Below are 15,681 nucleotides of genomic sequence, written 5' to 3' on the forward strand. Positions count from 1 at the left end.
CTTTGTCATCATGGTAGGTTTGGTTAGGTTTAGGCACCAAACTACTCGGTTAGGATTGGGAAAAGATCTTGGTTTGGTTTAAAGTAAGTATGCTGACTTACGTCCGTAGGTTGGCTTCACACCCCTCATGGGTGAAAGTCCTGCAATGTTCTTAACACATTCATGGTCCCCAGAGGATGAATCCTACTGACTTTGGTGATACCCTGATTTTTCCTCCAGTGTCATAGGTTGATGTATGTGATTTTTGTTTAAAATCTCTCATTAATTATTTAATGGATTGCAATGAAATATGGGCAAACACACATTCCCCACACTTGCCCCATTCAGGATTAATTGTTATAACTTGCTGATCCACTGACTTTTCATCTTGCGCCATTATCAAGTTTAGTAAAAATGAGCAAACGTAAGCATGCTAACACGTTAAACTCTGATGGTCAACGTGATAAAGGTTACACTTGCTAAACACCAGCAGCCTGTTGCACAAACTTAGCCTAATTATAACGCAATTTTTTACACATTACTGAAATAAAAGCCTTTGCACCACGGAGATAAGTCACATCATAAAGTGTCACAGATTTATCGGCTACTCACTAATGGTCATTTTCTGCCCACAGCATAATTTTTTCATTAATTGCATGTCATTTTGCACCATAGTAATCCCGTAGAGACCTAATTTATTGATATGATGATGAACCTCTATCTTTGATTGTTGATTGGCCACTTGCCTCAGCTATGACTCTATGTCTAAATGACTTAGGTTATGCCCCAAGTAATCATGGTGCGACCAATTTTAGTAACCCACTGCAGAACATTAAGATAGTCATTGCAAGCATGTTAGCATGCTGCATTTGCATTTTGCTCAGAGCACGTCTGTGCCAAAATACAGATTCTGTACACTCCGGCTGTACACTCAAAGCAAAGTTTTGTGCACATGTGCTTTGTACCATATAATAGTGATTCATTTCAATAAAATCTACATTTAGCCCCTTTAAAAAACTTTGATCATTTTGACCAGTATGATCCCAGTAAAGTAGTTTCCATTTTTGTCTTTTAGAGTGCTTTATAATCCACTAGTGGCTTACTTTTCCAAGGCAACTGGACTTGCTTGAGGATACATGGATCTCATCCATCAGTTCAGAAACCGGAACTGGAACCAGTTCCAGAACTGAAGAACCCTCTTGAATGCAAGTCCAGTTGCCCTTCACAGACATGGCTTACTTTTAGACCACCGGTGTGACTAAGTGAAATAGATACAGGAACAAATGTATAATTGTTTGGAAAAGATTTTCTGCTCAGAGTAAAGACATGGAGGACAATCAAAGAGCACGTCTTGTAATTTACAAACCAAGTAAATGTTTCTGTAAAAGACAGACATATAGCTTTATTACTGATGAGTATCCACAAACATTATATATTGGGGATGCTGATTGCAAAACCTATGGCTGTTTTCTGCTTCATTGAGATTTTGGCTATACAGAAATGATGCCGCATATTGAACCTGCCCTCATCTGTGAAGAGATTTGGGCACCAGTGGCAGAACAATCTTGCTGTTGCCTCTCCAGTGCACCTGTTGTCACTTTCATTTGCACCAAAACAAGTGATAATGATTCATAATTGCTTATTCTTCCTAACTGCAGTTTAGTTGACATGATGTTATACTGTGATAATTACGTGTTCCCTTTTTTATAGCAATGCGTATAGTATACACTGGGACAGCTTGTACGTCATCCCTATGGAAACCTAGAGCATCTGCCAAAGAGATGATGGCTATGTGGAATGAACATGCAATTGAGTAATAGCTGTAGTATGAAGAGTCTTTTCTTCATGATGTCTTACATTGTCCTGCACCTTGTATGTCAGCATGTATGGCGCTATTATTAACTGTCAGTATGTCTCTGCTCTGGTTTAAGAAAAACAAATGCCTGTGATTTTATTGTTCCAGCTGAATTAAGTGATTCTAATTCTGGTCTTTTCAGACACATGACCAGTTTCTCTTTATATAAGTTATATTGAATTTCCCTCTCTGAATGCTGTCTTTGCTCGCCGCCTGCATTCATACAATCACCCCCCAGTGTTAGCTTTTGAGATTTGTGAGGGGAATGATTTTCATCTGCAAACAAACTGCTGTTCTTGATAGAATTCCTCAGCTGGTCCAGTCCGAGTGTTGTTATTAAGCAACCCTAAAATGACACAGTCTGCAGGGGGGCCTGCCAGTGGAAAGATGCTGTCCATTAGCTGTCAACAATGACCACTGGGTCTACCCTCCCATGGGACTGGCAAGCAAGGCATCGTCTCATCCTGAATCTGGCTGAGAGATCACACAGGCTCCATTGTTTCAAGCAGCCTGGGGTCTTATTGTAGCTGCATCTCTGGGAAAGGACGAGCCTTCACGTCTGTGGTCCATTAAAGAATGGGCTTTCTCCAAGCTAATGCCATGAAAACTGTAAGGGATGAATCTAGGGGAACACAGAGAGGCTACGGAGTAGATTTGGAATAGGGGCACCCCTCCTTAGACGAGTTTGGAGTCCCCATCCAGACCTCCCTCTCCCAGTGCTGACCTCCCTTCTCCACCTCTGTTTAATAATGCCTGGGCCTTGGTCATTATTTTGGGCAGATGGAGACGGGGGCAGGCAGTGAAAGGAGCTGGTGTCACTCCTGAGGAGAGGATGGTAGGGATGACAGAGAAGAAAAAGCGAATCAGAGAAAAGATCAAAAGCAGAAGCTCGCCTTTCACTCGCCTGAAAGCGCTAAAGAGGATAAGGAACGATCGGGCCTGGGGTCTCCTGTCCTCTCTGGCAATTAGACTCAGCTGATGGAGAGAAAGGCATGAATGGCAGGGTTCAAGGCCCTCTCTAGGACTCACACAACGGGAAGGAGTTTTTTCCCTGACGCCTCCTTTATCTTCCTCTCCTTTCAGAGTGTCAGAAATGCAGCTGAAATATCTCTCCAAAAAGACAGCACAATCACCAATGCCAAACCTTAATCACGGTGCCTGATGAGATTGGGGGGCGGCGGGGGGGTTGAGAGAAAACACACATTCTTTTCACAATTCATCTTTACACTTTATATGAGTCCAGGATTCAAGAGAGGTGTAGTAGGTTTATGTGTTATAATTAAATTGAACAAATTGGAGTCGATATTTTCATGAGACAAGAGAACACACATCACATATTGGGTACACAGTTAAACCAATATATGACAATGTCTCATTGTTTTAAACTATATTATAGAATGAGCTGTTTTCAAGAGCTGGGCGTATTGCACATTCATTTTTTAAATGAAGAAAACATAAAGGAAAAAAAGTACACTTGAAAGAAATTAAGGTGCTAAAGTTGCATCAAACTAATAGAATACAAATTCAATGAAAATACATAATATTTTAGCATGCATCAGTAAACAAATGTTACTGGTATACCCTCTGAGTGTCCCTGATGGACAGGCAGCCATGATGATTGTACAATAGCTTGGACTGTTTCATAAAATTTAGTATTCATTTTTTGACTAGAGAGCTGTCTTGGGCACAGCCAAAGCAACATGTCCCACAGGAACCTATTAACATCCTCTACATATGCAAGAGTTTCAATAGGCCGTCTATCATCCTCACAGAGGGACACGCTGCTTTGCCACAACTTTAACAGCTTGTCATAAAAGACACACAGGGGATTTCAATTACGCAGGTCATCAGAGAGTGAAGAAACTGTATTTGGGTCACATGTAATTTTAACATATATACTTTGGTAAAGGTTGCATAAAAACCATTTGTAACAGAAAGAAAACAATAAATAAAACCATTTAAGCTTAGTATAGCTAAGAAGCAACGTGGCACATGTGCATAAAGAAGACAAAATGGATAAAGAAACGTTTGGGGGATTAGATTCTAGGTCTAAAAACTAGGTTTGTCTGTGTCTTCACAGCAGCTCTTCACAGAACCTCCACAGCCTCCAGACCAACCCTGAAGATAACTCCAAGGCAAAACCTGCGTTTGCTTTGTCCCCATCAGAATGAGACTGTCTACATCAGCATCGAGAACCAAGCTTCATGTTTGTCCTCTTTTGGCAGAGTGGGAGGTGCACAGGTGCTATTTCTCAACTGCCAAGGCTGCCTCTACTATGGCGTCATCCAGCACGAGACACGCTCTGGGTTTCCTGCACAAACATACCAGGACCGACCGCGACTCCTACGTCAGGATCAGCTGGGAGAATATCGACCCACAGAGGGCCTACAACTTCAGCATGCAGGCCACCAACAACCTGAACACTCTCTACGACTATCCTCCTTTAAGCATTATGGAAAAACAGCCTTCTCCATGAATGGGAAAGACCACCATCACCAACATCCTCAACCCCAACTTCCCAAACGGCCAGATTAATGGCCTGTCTAACTGGGACATCATCAGGATCAACATGTTTTACAGCTGCTTATAACAATGCAGATCAAAGTTATCATTAAGTAAACAAGTTTCTGTTATGACATACCTATTTAATAAGTAGACAGAAGAAACTAAGTCAATTTCATCTGTGAAACCTTTAAAACTGTGTGTAATAAAAATAAGTTTGTCATTTATCTATTTCTACGTATAAAACACACCTGTAGGAGATTATAATGTAATACAATAATTGTAATGCATGAATAACATGTGGTATAATTATTATTGGTTATGGTATTTTAGTAATTTTTATTTATAGTTTCTGTTTGGCAGGCCCACACTATAGGCTACGTTCATTAGAAGAAGGTAGTGAATGGTTGAAACAGTTAGCTAAAGTGGTTAAATAGTCAAACATAATGGATAAAATGGTTAAATGGTTAACTAAATGTAATGGATAAGTGGTTAAATAGTTAGGTAAATATAATGGATAAATGGTTAAATAGTTAACTAAACATAGTGGATAAATGTTAAATAGTTAACTCAAAGTAATGGCTAAATGCCTAATAGCTAAACATAATATAAAATTGTAAAATTGTTAGCTAAAAGTAATGGATAAATGGTTAAATAGTTAGCTAAATGTAAAGCAAGCTAAACATAATGGATAAATGGTTAAGTAGTTAGCTAAATATAATTGATAAATTGTTAAAAGTAATGTGATCATATTTTGACTTTGAAAATAGAGGACTGTGGGGGCAGGAGGCAGACGGACACCTGCAGTTGGTGGAAGGTTGGGACTGATGGGGATTCAAGTCATTTGTGGTACAGTGGAAATGTGTATGTGGTTAATAGGGTGGGAGTGACCATGCAACTACAGTATGTTATTGAACTTTAATAGGGCCTACATGTGGGGTCATTTATTTGACACTGACACGTACGAACCAATTTTGCAGGTCATGAATTCTGCTTCACACAGATTCATTAAATGGTCTACATGGTGGTCTAATTTGTTAATGCTAAGTGCTAACTTGTCAATAATCAAAACCATTCATGCAGAACGAGTTCAACATTTCAAAAGCTTGCTGTAGCAGGCCAACCTTTATATAATTTCCCTCATATGCAGGCTGAGATTGGTCGGTTCACAAGAAGTGACACTGATGAGCAACTTTATGCCCACGCTTGGATAAAAAAGCACCTGATCTCCCCACTCTGTCTCTGGCGTGGGAGAGGGCAGAGAAGAGTAGCAGGAGTTTAGGAGAAGTGTCAGTATATAAGGATTGATAATGATTGAGATGCAGTTTGACCAATGTACGTGAAGGATGTGCAGGACTACATGACTGACAAACAGTGGCATGCGAGAAGGCGGGACCTAAAGAGAAAATGCACAAAATGAATGCCGATTGTAGAAAGCAAAAGCCGTATTTTGGATATCTTGGGCGATTTAGAAATTTAGAAAAAACGCATTTTTTAGGTCCCAAAGAGAGGACAGTTCTGGGAAAAAGAGTACAAATGGCCACCCTAGCTAAAAGTAATAGATAAGTGGTTAAATAGTTGAACGTTATGGATAAATGGTAAAAAGTATTTAGGTAAAAGCACCCAATCTTCTCCATATTCCATCTCCACCGGTGGAGCAGCTAGGAAAGAGTAATGGCAGCTTGTGAGAAGTGCCGGTAAGCAAGAAAAAGTCCTGGTGTGCCAAGGAGTAAAATGTAGAAGTGCTGGTACTGCGTACTGGTGCGTATCGGTCCACTGCAAGCACTGTGTTTTAGTATTTTTCACTGATGAGGCGCAATATGGCGGGACCTAAAGAGAAAGGTCAAAGCACTGCAAAAATGCATGCAATGAATGCTGACTGAGGACACATGGTTACCCTAGCTAAACATAATGGATAAGTGGTTAAATAGTCAGCTAAATGTAATAGTAGATAAATGGTTAAACAGCTAAATGTTATGGATAAATGGGTAAGTAGTTTACTAAAAGTACATGGATACATGTTAGCTAAACATGGATAAATGGTTAAATAGTATCTCACAGAAGTGAGTACACCCATCACATTTTTGTAAATATATGATTATATCTTTTCATGTGACAACACTGAAAGAAATGACACTTTGCTACAATGTAAAGTAGTGAGTGTACAGCTTGTATAACAGTTTAAATTGGCTGTCCACTCAAAATAACACATCACACAGCCATTAATATCTAGACTGCTGCCAACAAAAGTGAGTACAACCCTAAATGAAAACGTTCACATTGGGCCCAACGTGTCAATATTTTGTGGGGCCACCATTATTTTCCAGCACTGACTTAACCCTCTTGGGCATGGAGTTCACCAGAGCTTCATAGGTTGCCACTGGAGTCCTCTTCCACTCCTCCTCTCCTCCATGACAGTGTCAACAGTGTCCATTTTAGATATCCAGTTTATATTTAAATGAACACCTTTGGAACACGGTAGGTAGCGTCTGGTAGCATAGATAAAGGTGTACTTGAGTTCATCTGATAGGACTACATTAGGATCAAATGCGTATTTATCCACAGCTAAAAATACTCCCCAACAAATGTGTTATATTTACTCCTGTTTGTATAATTTTTACTACAAACTACAGTGCCCAGCTCTTTTAGGATTTTTTTAAAACTGAAAGTGTGCTTTTAAGATTTTGCTAAATGTACATCTTCAGTAGGAACAAATGTGTTTGAGACTGAGAGCCAATGACAATACAAAAGTATTGTGAGTGGGCTTTGATATTTTCAGGGATTTGTGGATAATAACCAAAATATATATTTTTGCCAGTCTTGTCCTTAAAGATAAAACAACAAAACATTTTATTTAGCTTTTCTATAAGTCCTACAACATTCTAATGCAGATACAGAAAGTAAAACAAAACACCAACAAAACCCAGCTTATCTTATATCAGTGTGATGGTGTCTCAGAAAATCATTCAGTATCTCCTCTGTCAGTCAGGGCTGTTTCACAGCCTCAGGCTCTTCTGGATCAAGGGCTTTGATGTTGGCCTGCGCCGGGACAACACAGTCGCCCCACAGCCTCTGGGCAGCAGCCCAGCTAGTACACACTGTGTCTGTGATTTACCTGGACCCAGACTCCCTGAAGGATTGTTAACACTATGGGGAGTGGTGGTGGTGGTGGTGGTGGTTGTGGTGGGGCACGTGAGCTGTCCACATGGTCAAAATCACGCTCATTACTTAAAGTAATGATTGTTGAACGAGGATAAAACAATTGTGGTAAGTGTTCAAAAATCTAAAATATTTTAATTAAGTTTGATTTTTAAAAGCCTACATAGTTAGTTAAATTAGCTCCGAGGGGTGTCTGTCTTCTGGTGTGATTATTTCTAGTACAGAGTAATGTTCCTGTCGTGATTTGGTTACAAAACCTTCCATTTTGTATTTATGTAGGTAAATGTTTAGTTGAAATGTATCCAGTGCTGTAGGGCTGTAGACAATAAATTTAGTTGACTAAGTTAGAAGTCTACAGACATAGTCAGACACCTTGGGAAATTATTTGCTTTCTTGCCATGGGTTAGAGGAGAAGATCATTCTCATTCCAACCCTGCAGTTGTAAAAACCCATTAGCAACTTTACAGTTGCTAATGAGAGGTCAAAAGCATGATTATGATTCTCATTATCAGTACAATTTCATAATAATTATACATCTCTTATGAGTGATAGTTTGGAAACAGAAAGACATAACCACAGATGATCCTGACATTCTGCAAGCAAGTGAATATCTTCCTTTACTGCACCCTGATCTGAACTGCGTTTTGATTGGAATCAATCAGCTTTCAGTGTGAAGGTTAACCATATCTGTGCTTTTATGCCATGCTCTATACCTTTCTTTCATGAACATTTGTATATAATCATACTTAGAATCCAGTGCTCATACAGTTTCCACCAGCAGCCAGAGTTTGAAGGTGAACTGTTATAGAAACAGAGAGACAAAGTGAGCCACCAGCTTCCTGCTGCGCTGCAGTTTGCTCACTGGCAATGATTTATGTTGGGAACCAGTTGAACACTATATGTTGCCCATTAGACCCCTCCATCCCATCTCCACACAAACACACAATGGTCCATGCTGCATGTAGTTATTAATGTGTTAATAAAGACTGTTAATGGAGAATAATGGACATTCACACCCTCTACAGAGCTTTACATGCAGTGCCTCTGACTGCACACACACACTGGGACACAGCTGAGCGTTGTCAGGTCTAATATTGAGTTATAACAAGTCTTTTGAGACCGATCAGCCGCTGTATTTGTGGCTCATCTGAATGCATGTGCCACATCACATTAGTCCCCACGTGTGAACTGGATTTTACTTGGTAATTCTGAAGCATCTCCCTGCCTATACATATTCATGCTGAGCCTATAAGTGTCAAATTGAGATGTCCTTCCAGTGTCCTTGACAGCGGGTTATTAATATTGAATACCTAAGTCAACATTATAACTAGATGAGGAGATATACAGGTCGTCGCCTGCCACATTCTCCACATCCACTGTCCTCAAGACAATTGGACAAATCACCAAATTATTTTATTTGGCGTAGCATTGTGCAGGATAGTATGTGAATAATGCACTAAGAAAGGACATTTAGTTTATTTCATGTATTTCCCAAACTATCCAGTGTTAATATAAATCAATTATACTCTGACAGTGATGATTTAATTTGTTACAGTTCAACAAATTAAATCATGAAATACATCCATATTTAATACATTTGTATAGCATTTGATACAGAAATTATGGAATTCTTAGCGTATTTCATGAGATCAGATTTTCTCTAATTTTACTCATTTCTCATTGAAGAGGCTTTTGACTGAGAGCCCACGCGCTCTGACTTAAAAGCCATAAATCCAAGGGTATTACTCTGAACGCCAACATCTTAACTATTCCAATTCTCCAATCCCTAAATTGCTACTGCTGTTGTTGTTGCTTGTGGCTGGTTTTAAAATCCTCCTCCTGCTCCTGAGCGGTGTGCAGCCTGGTACCGGAGGTTTGTCTGGCTCCTGTGCTTGATAGGATGCTGGCTGCAGGCATCTCATTGCAGCAGCTGAGAGGAGGTCGCCAAGGTCCTCCTGCTTGTGGCGACGCCCAAGGGCCATCAACACAGCGGGGAGCCCGGGTGCCGGCGAGGTCTTGCACAGCCTCGCTTCATGAAAGCCTAATGAAGAGAGGGGGCTCACAGATTGTGCTGTTAGACGCCCACAATCCTGCAGCACAGGAGCACGGAGAGGATGAATATGGCGTGCAGGAGATGTCAAGAGCTGAGGCAGAAAATATACTCAACTGTGTGATTGTGTGCATTTATTGCTGTGAGAAATGAGACACAAGGTCTTCATCAGTGAATGTCATTAATAAATAAAGCTAGGTGTGTACAGATCTGGCCCCATCCCACTCACAAGCAAAGAGTAAAATGCAACATAGAGTACAGAAAATCGTCTATGTAGGATGAGTGAAAATCTAAAACTAAATGTAGGCACTTTTCATGTAAAAATAAGTCGATATTGTCATATTGAAGTACAATTAGTCAGTGAACATTGTATGTACATACCTCTTTATCCATTTTCATCAAAGGTAAATGTAAGAAACAAAAGAATATCATGCATAATATTTGCTTCTGCCTTTTGATATGTTGCTGCACATGGAAATATAAAAGGCAAGGAATTTGGAAAAGCAATTGTTACCTGAAATGCATCATTAATAATTAAAACCACAAAGATCTTGCACTTAAAAATATCACTATTTTCTAAGAAAATGCCTTAAGACGACTCATACTTTTTAAAGCAGCCCATAATGAAATTTATTTAATTACTTAATTGTGTGCAAATATACACACACGTGTTTACATACCAAACATATACATTCAGAGTAATACAAACATATCAGCTTGTTTAAAAAGGACACAGGGCCAGGAATATAAAATAAAGCAGCTCCTGATTCATTATCTTTAAGAATAAACTGTACATACTACAAAACACCTACAATCTTTGGAAATAATATTACAAAGTGCACCAGAAACACTTAGTTAGTAAACTCTGTTACATATGTGGTAATCTCTGCAGGATCCTCGCTGGACTTCTTTGGTTGAAGGGTATTTCGGTGCTGGTCGATATGAGCGGTGCTGAACTGCGTATCACCATAGTGTATTAAGACTTAAAAGGTGTGATTCTGCAGACCTCCAACAGATCCTCTGGAAACAGTTTTTTGGTCGGAAGCCTACAAACAGCAGCATCGGGTCCCATTTACACACCATCCTCCTACATTCTACAAGATTTTCTTCTTCCTGCTGCCTCTCATCTCACTGTACTGAACCTGCAGGGAATCAGAACCAGAGTAATTTTATTCACGGAGCAACTAAAGTGTGAAGCTATTAATCTTGCAGTGCTTTTATTTAATTACTATTGCAAACTGAGGCACTGTCTGACGAAGCATTTCCACTACTGAGCAGGACGACCACAGTCTTTTATAGACAGAATATCAGTGGTCAGCGGAGAAACTACAGAGTCATCGTCGCTACACCCAGAGGCCCAAGGGCATTGAAGAAGGAGAGGGAGGAGGCAAATGGGGTCAAATAGCTTAGAGAGAGAGGGGCAGAGACAGAGAGAGTGAGGAGGAGAGACAACAGCGGGTAAAAAGAGAGAAAACAGAGAAGAGAGAGGCAATAAAGGAAGAAAAGAGGTCAGTACAGCAGAACACAAACGGAAGAGGAGAGACAGGAAAAAAGAAAGAAGGCAATAGAGTTCATGTGAAACGTTCATACTTACAAAAGGTGACATTTTGTACATAAGGAAGCCATTTTGGACAATAAATGCAAAATCTTGCAACCATGATGAAGACTTTTGTAGAGAAATGTGTGGTTATCTTTACTATTTAAGTTGTGTGAATTAATCTACAAAACCAGCTAAATTTACTAACTATTTTGGCTCTTTGAGGTTGACATTAGTTGCAGCAGATACAGTACGGATATTCTGCCCGTGCTGAGGCTGGTGAGTTCATACAGGAGACACCAACAGCAGCGTCTCCTGTCTCAGCCTGGGAACAGCCTGCGCTGCAAAGCTGCTAAGCAGCAGACCTCCACCAGGGATGTATCATGACCAAAACACAACAGAAATTATACAGGGCTACATAATTATACAGATGAAGCTAATTATACAGACAAGAGTGATGAATGCCTGGGAGTTGTTTTAGGAAAATGCAAAGCTAGCCGGCTCTGGGATTTTGGGCTTCCTGGCCGGCTGATCCAGAGGGGCTTACCTTCTGCACATCTGAAGGCACCCTTGTCAGGAAATCAAGCACTTCATTGTTGTCAATGCTGTACGGGTTCCGTAATTTCTTGGTGAATTTATTGATACCTAAAACAGAAATTCACACCAACATATCATTAACACTAGTCTCTTGTGGCAGTGCTCTTTGTTTCCACACAAACAAATACTTGCAGAGGAGACTCATGCTGTCCAAGAAATATTGCTTCCAGTACGACAGAATGTGCCCTTTTCTTGTTTTACTTTCACTTAGACAATACATTTAACAATATATTACACTTTAATTCAAACATCACTAACATTATAAGCTGCTAATATTGAAGAGATACAGGGGAAGAAGATGCAGCAGCCACAATTATATATATTATGGATAACAGGAATATGTTGAGAGAAGAAATCAAAATAAGAAGAGAGGAAGGAGATTTTTTACCATGACTGCAACTTTGAATAGTTAGTGGACAGGGATTTTATGGGGTGATGATGGCATAATAAACAGTGTTTGAGACTCACCCCATATTAAAACTATGTAGCGTACAGGGATGTAGTATGTAAGGACTGTTGCAATGACAAAGATCAGGAAAGCCAGGCTGGACAGGAACGGCACGGACCAGTTGAAAGTGCTGGCAGATCATAAACATCAGTGGGTGTCAAGGAAGAATTATTGTTCCACCTCAAGTTAATGATTGTACATAAAATAAATACAGTACTTTTAGTAATCAGGATAATGTAATTACAACATTTCATACCAAGTCATCAACACCATCAACCAAGTCCAGTTGCCCTTGATTTTAACCTTCGTTGGATAACATTTCATACTGTGATCATAATCATTTCATACACCTACAGCTGAAATACACATAAATGTTCAACTGTAGTGAGCTGTGATTTACGATGGATCTTCAATTCTTACTTTTTAATCCTCTCCCCAAAACAGGCAATCTCGTCCAGCAGGTTTTGTAGGGTGATGATGGTTTCTTGGACCATGTGGATTTTGTCTATCAGCCCTCTTCTCTCCGACTCCTAAAGCATAAAAGAAACCATTCAGGATGGACAGAAGAATCATAAGAAAGATAGAAAGAAATCCACAACAGAAAGTTCTTCTCTTACTCACTATTTAGGTATGTACTGATGGGGAGAGAAGATCATTTTCAGCAGTATATTAGTGTATTAGCAAACTAAAGTACAAATTAAACCATGTTAACCATTTTACACTGTCCTTGTAAATGGGAAAGTTTATCACAAAATACTTCCAGGTTAAAAAAACTTGTAAATAATAACCCATGTAAATAAAAAGGGTTAAGTATGATTTATTATACTGATTTATTAAAACAGAGCTATGCTGAAGTAGATGAAATGTGAATATCCTAAATATCTCCATTGTAGTCTCTACCCTAAAAGGCCCTGAAAAACTAAACTGAAAAAATCTAAAAATTTCCTGCTCAGCTACACAGCTTTTACAGCTTTATCTGGCCGGACAAGGCCACAGGGTTGATCCCTACGAGACTTAATAATAATAATAATACCTTAGTGTCTCTGAGAAAGACACCCAAACACTGAAACAGACTCATTTATCGCCGCTGTGGATAGTAGTGAAATGTGAATGTAAAGGCAGATTCTTTAAGAGCAAGTTTGAAAGTGGCTTTTTGAAGTGAAAGCTCTTCAGAATGGGACTGGACTTCACATTATGAAAGAGACAAGGTTCTCAGGCTTGTCCTGATCCCAGGAGGGAAGGATGGCTTTAAAGTAAACAGAGGAGACCAGACTCTCTGAAGATCTCTGGAGTGAGCGCCAGACTTCAGACAGAGACACAGCCACATGTTCACATCAAACAATGAAGGAGGGTTAAAGGACTACAGAGATGAGCTGGGGTCTGTGGGGATGGTCGGTGGGGTGGCAGTGGTGGTTACTGGGGAACTGTTTATTGGCCAAAGACATGGTCTTTGTCACTATGTGATCTCTGTGACATCCGTTAGTTTCTTCTCAGAAACACTGTGAGTGATTGCTGGCTCAATGCCACCCCACCCAGATGTTGGACACGAGCCTGGGAAAAGAGGGGATCAAACCTGGGATATTGCAGATGCACAGCAACAATCAATGTACTTTCACCTCTGTCAAATATCCATCAAACCTACTCACTGCACTAAACCACTTCCACTATTTCAGGATCATGTTCCTACTGGAACCAGTATGACAACCACTATATATCAGGCATCAGAAGCATCTTACTTTTAGGCAATGAAATATTTCTTCAACACAAACAATCAAAATGAGCTTTGAAAAAGCATTTCTAAGTGTTGTCATTAGTTCCATATTGATGGCATTATATGGTGTATTAAGCTCTAGGACTTTCCCAAATGCAGCTGAACCTTTTCCCCCGCCCCTCTATTAACATATGAATGTGTTGTGACATGTGGAAACGGGTTGGTGAGGTCTTCATTAAATCCAAATGTCTTTTACATTTACACCAAAACCCCCCCACACAACTGGTGGTTGGCAGGAATTAAAATGCATCAGAAGATTAGTACTGAATAAAGAGCTTAACAATGTAAAATCGTAGATCATAGGCAGATACCTATGTCAACATGTAAACATAAAGTCAACTTATTTTCTATTCAACAGCATATAGAAATACAGATGCTTAGCCAACAAAGAATTGCAAAGCAAACAGCCACCACAGGTACATACCTTCTCATCCTCCTCATCCTCATCCCCCAAATCCACACTGTCCTGGAAAGAAAACAAAACAAAATAACTGTATTATAGAGGTGAGAGTCTAGTGATTTCAAGATTTTCTACATAATACACTTAATCTCATTCAGACACTGCGACTCTGTATTAACTCCAGTGTGCTCATGAGGTTGTCAGCTGACAAAGTGCAGGGACCAGCGGTGACCCTGAGGTCAGCCTCCAAAAACTCTCTGCACACTGCAGGACGGCTGACTGACAGGCAATGTTGGCAATGCTTTTTTCAAGCCAAGGCAACTGAAAACAGAGAACCCACAGAGATTTAGCACCAGACCATCTTTCAGCTCACTGTTTTGGTTTGGGTTTGGTTGACTCTCTCCGCTCTCATAGACCCTATCCACACTACTGCGTTTTTGTTTTAAAACAGAGACCTTTTGCTGCGTTTGCACTTCCCATCCAGACTAAAGCGGCAGAAACGAAGAGCTAAAACGGAGAAGTTTGAAAATGCTGCCGAACCCGTTTTTCCTTTTCAAATTCCGGAGACGGGCAAAAATGGAGGACTTTAGAAACGATGATGCAGACGCTCATGTTTGGCTCTCTGATTAGGTCTCATAAGTTATGCAAAGCAGAAACATGATGCTACTGACTGAGTTTTTGATAGGGTATTTTTATTAAAATATTTTGTACTGTGCAAATAACACTAATAGCCTACAATTGTACTGTGTATGTCACCATATTTACTTTGTGACGCCTCCCAGTCTGTTTTCTGCCATCACAGCCTCTTTTAACTCTTGTGTTACATTCAGTAACAGTCTGAATATCTGGTGTAGTTCTTCATCTGTAGTACTTATCTTTCGCCAAATCTTTGACAATTCTGTTGAGTTGTAGTGTTTCTAGCTCCACCTTTAATTCCCCGGTCAGTGTGCTAGGTAATGAAAAAATGAGACAGAATGGACTGGTTCGATTGGTATCGTCATAATGTTTCTCAGTATCTGCTAGATGTGTAAACAGGCAACTGTTTACTGACTATTTAATTTGGTAGGTTGAAAACTTGTTGTGGTTGTTGCACTATGTAAGAAGCAAAAAAAAATGAAAGGCCCTGAAAACCTTTTTTTTAATTGGGATCCTACATGAGCACACATATGAAAAACAAAACTTTTACTTTTTGCATATTATCTGAATTTATAAACTTAAATAATAATAATAAAATAATACCTAACAACTGTTTCCCGAAACTTTAACTCTGATTCATTTGGTTATTAATATTTACTCTGTAAATCCTCACACATTAGTGTCAGTTGTATTCTCCCTTTATCCGTTAATCATGTAGAATGATTTCAGCGTCACATGACGGGGTAT

The 15,681-nt window shown here is 39.7% G+C and overlaps 1 protein-coding gene and 1 pseudogene across 4 annotated transcripts in view; one reads left to right on the forward strand and one right to left on the reverse strand.

The window, feature by feature from the left end:
- Window positions 1–2,675: 2,675 nt before the first annotated feature.
- Window positions 2,676–4,424, forward strand: LOC119889897 (annotated as a pseudogene).
- Window positions 4,425–9,662: 5,238 nt separating this feature from the next.
- The window catches only part of LOC119890255 (multiple C2 and transmembrane domain-containing protein 2-like), a 37,722-nt gene continuing 31,703 nt past the window's right edge, over window positions 9,663–15,681 (reverse strand). For all 4 annotated transcript variants that reach the window (XM_038701429.1, XM_038701426.1, XM_038701428.1 and 1 more), the window contains 5 exons: window positions 14,323–14,364; window positions 12,548–12,657; window positions 12,148–12,257; window positions 11,630–11,727; window positions 9,663–10,687 (listed from right to left, as the gene is read on the reverse strand). In XM_038701429.1, coding sequence (XP_038557357.1) covers window positions 10,640–10,687; window positions 11,630–11,727; window positions 12,148–12,257; window positions 12,548–12,657; window positions 14,323–14,364 — 408 coding nt within the window. In that variant the 3' untranslated portion in view covers window positions 9,663–10,639. The remainder of the gene's footprint in view (window positions 10,688–11,629; window positions 11,728–12,147; window positions 12,258–12,547; window positions 12,658–14,322; window positions 14,365–15,681) is intronic.

This window comes from Micropterus salmoides, unplaced genomic scaffold, assembly GCF_014851395.1.
Source record: "Micropterus salmoides isolate LMB-PRFRI ecotype aquatic unplaced genomic scaffold, ASM1485139v1 Ms_hic_scaffold_6, whole genome shotgun sequence".
Taxonomy (NCBI): Eukaryota; Metazoa; Chordata; class Actinopteri; order Centrarchiformes; family Centrarchidae; genus Micropterus; species Micropterus salmoides.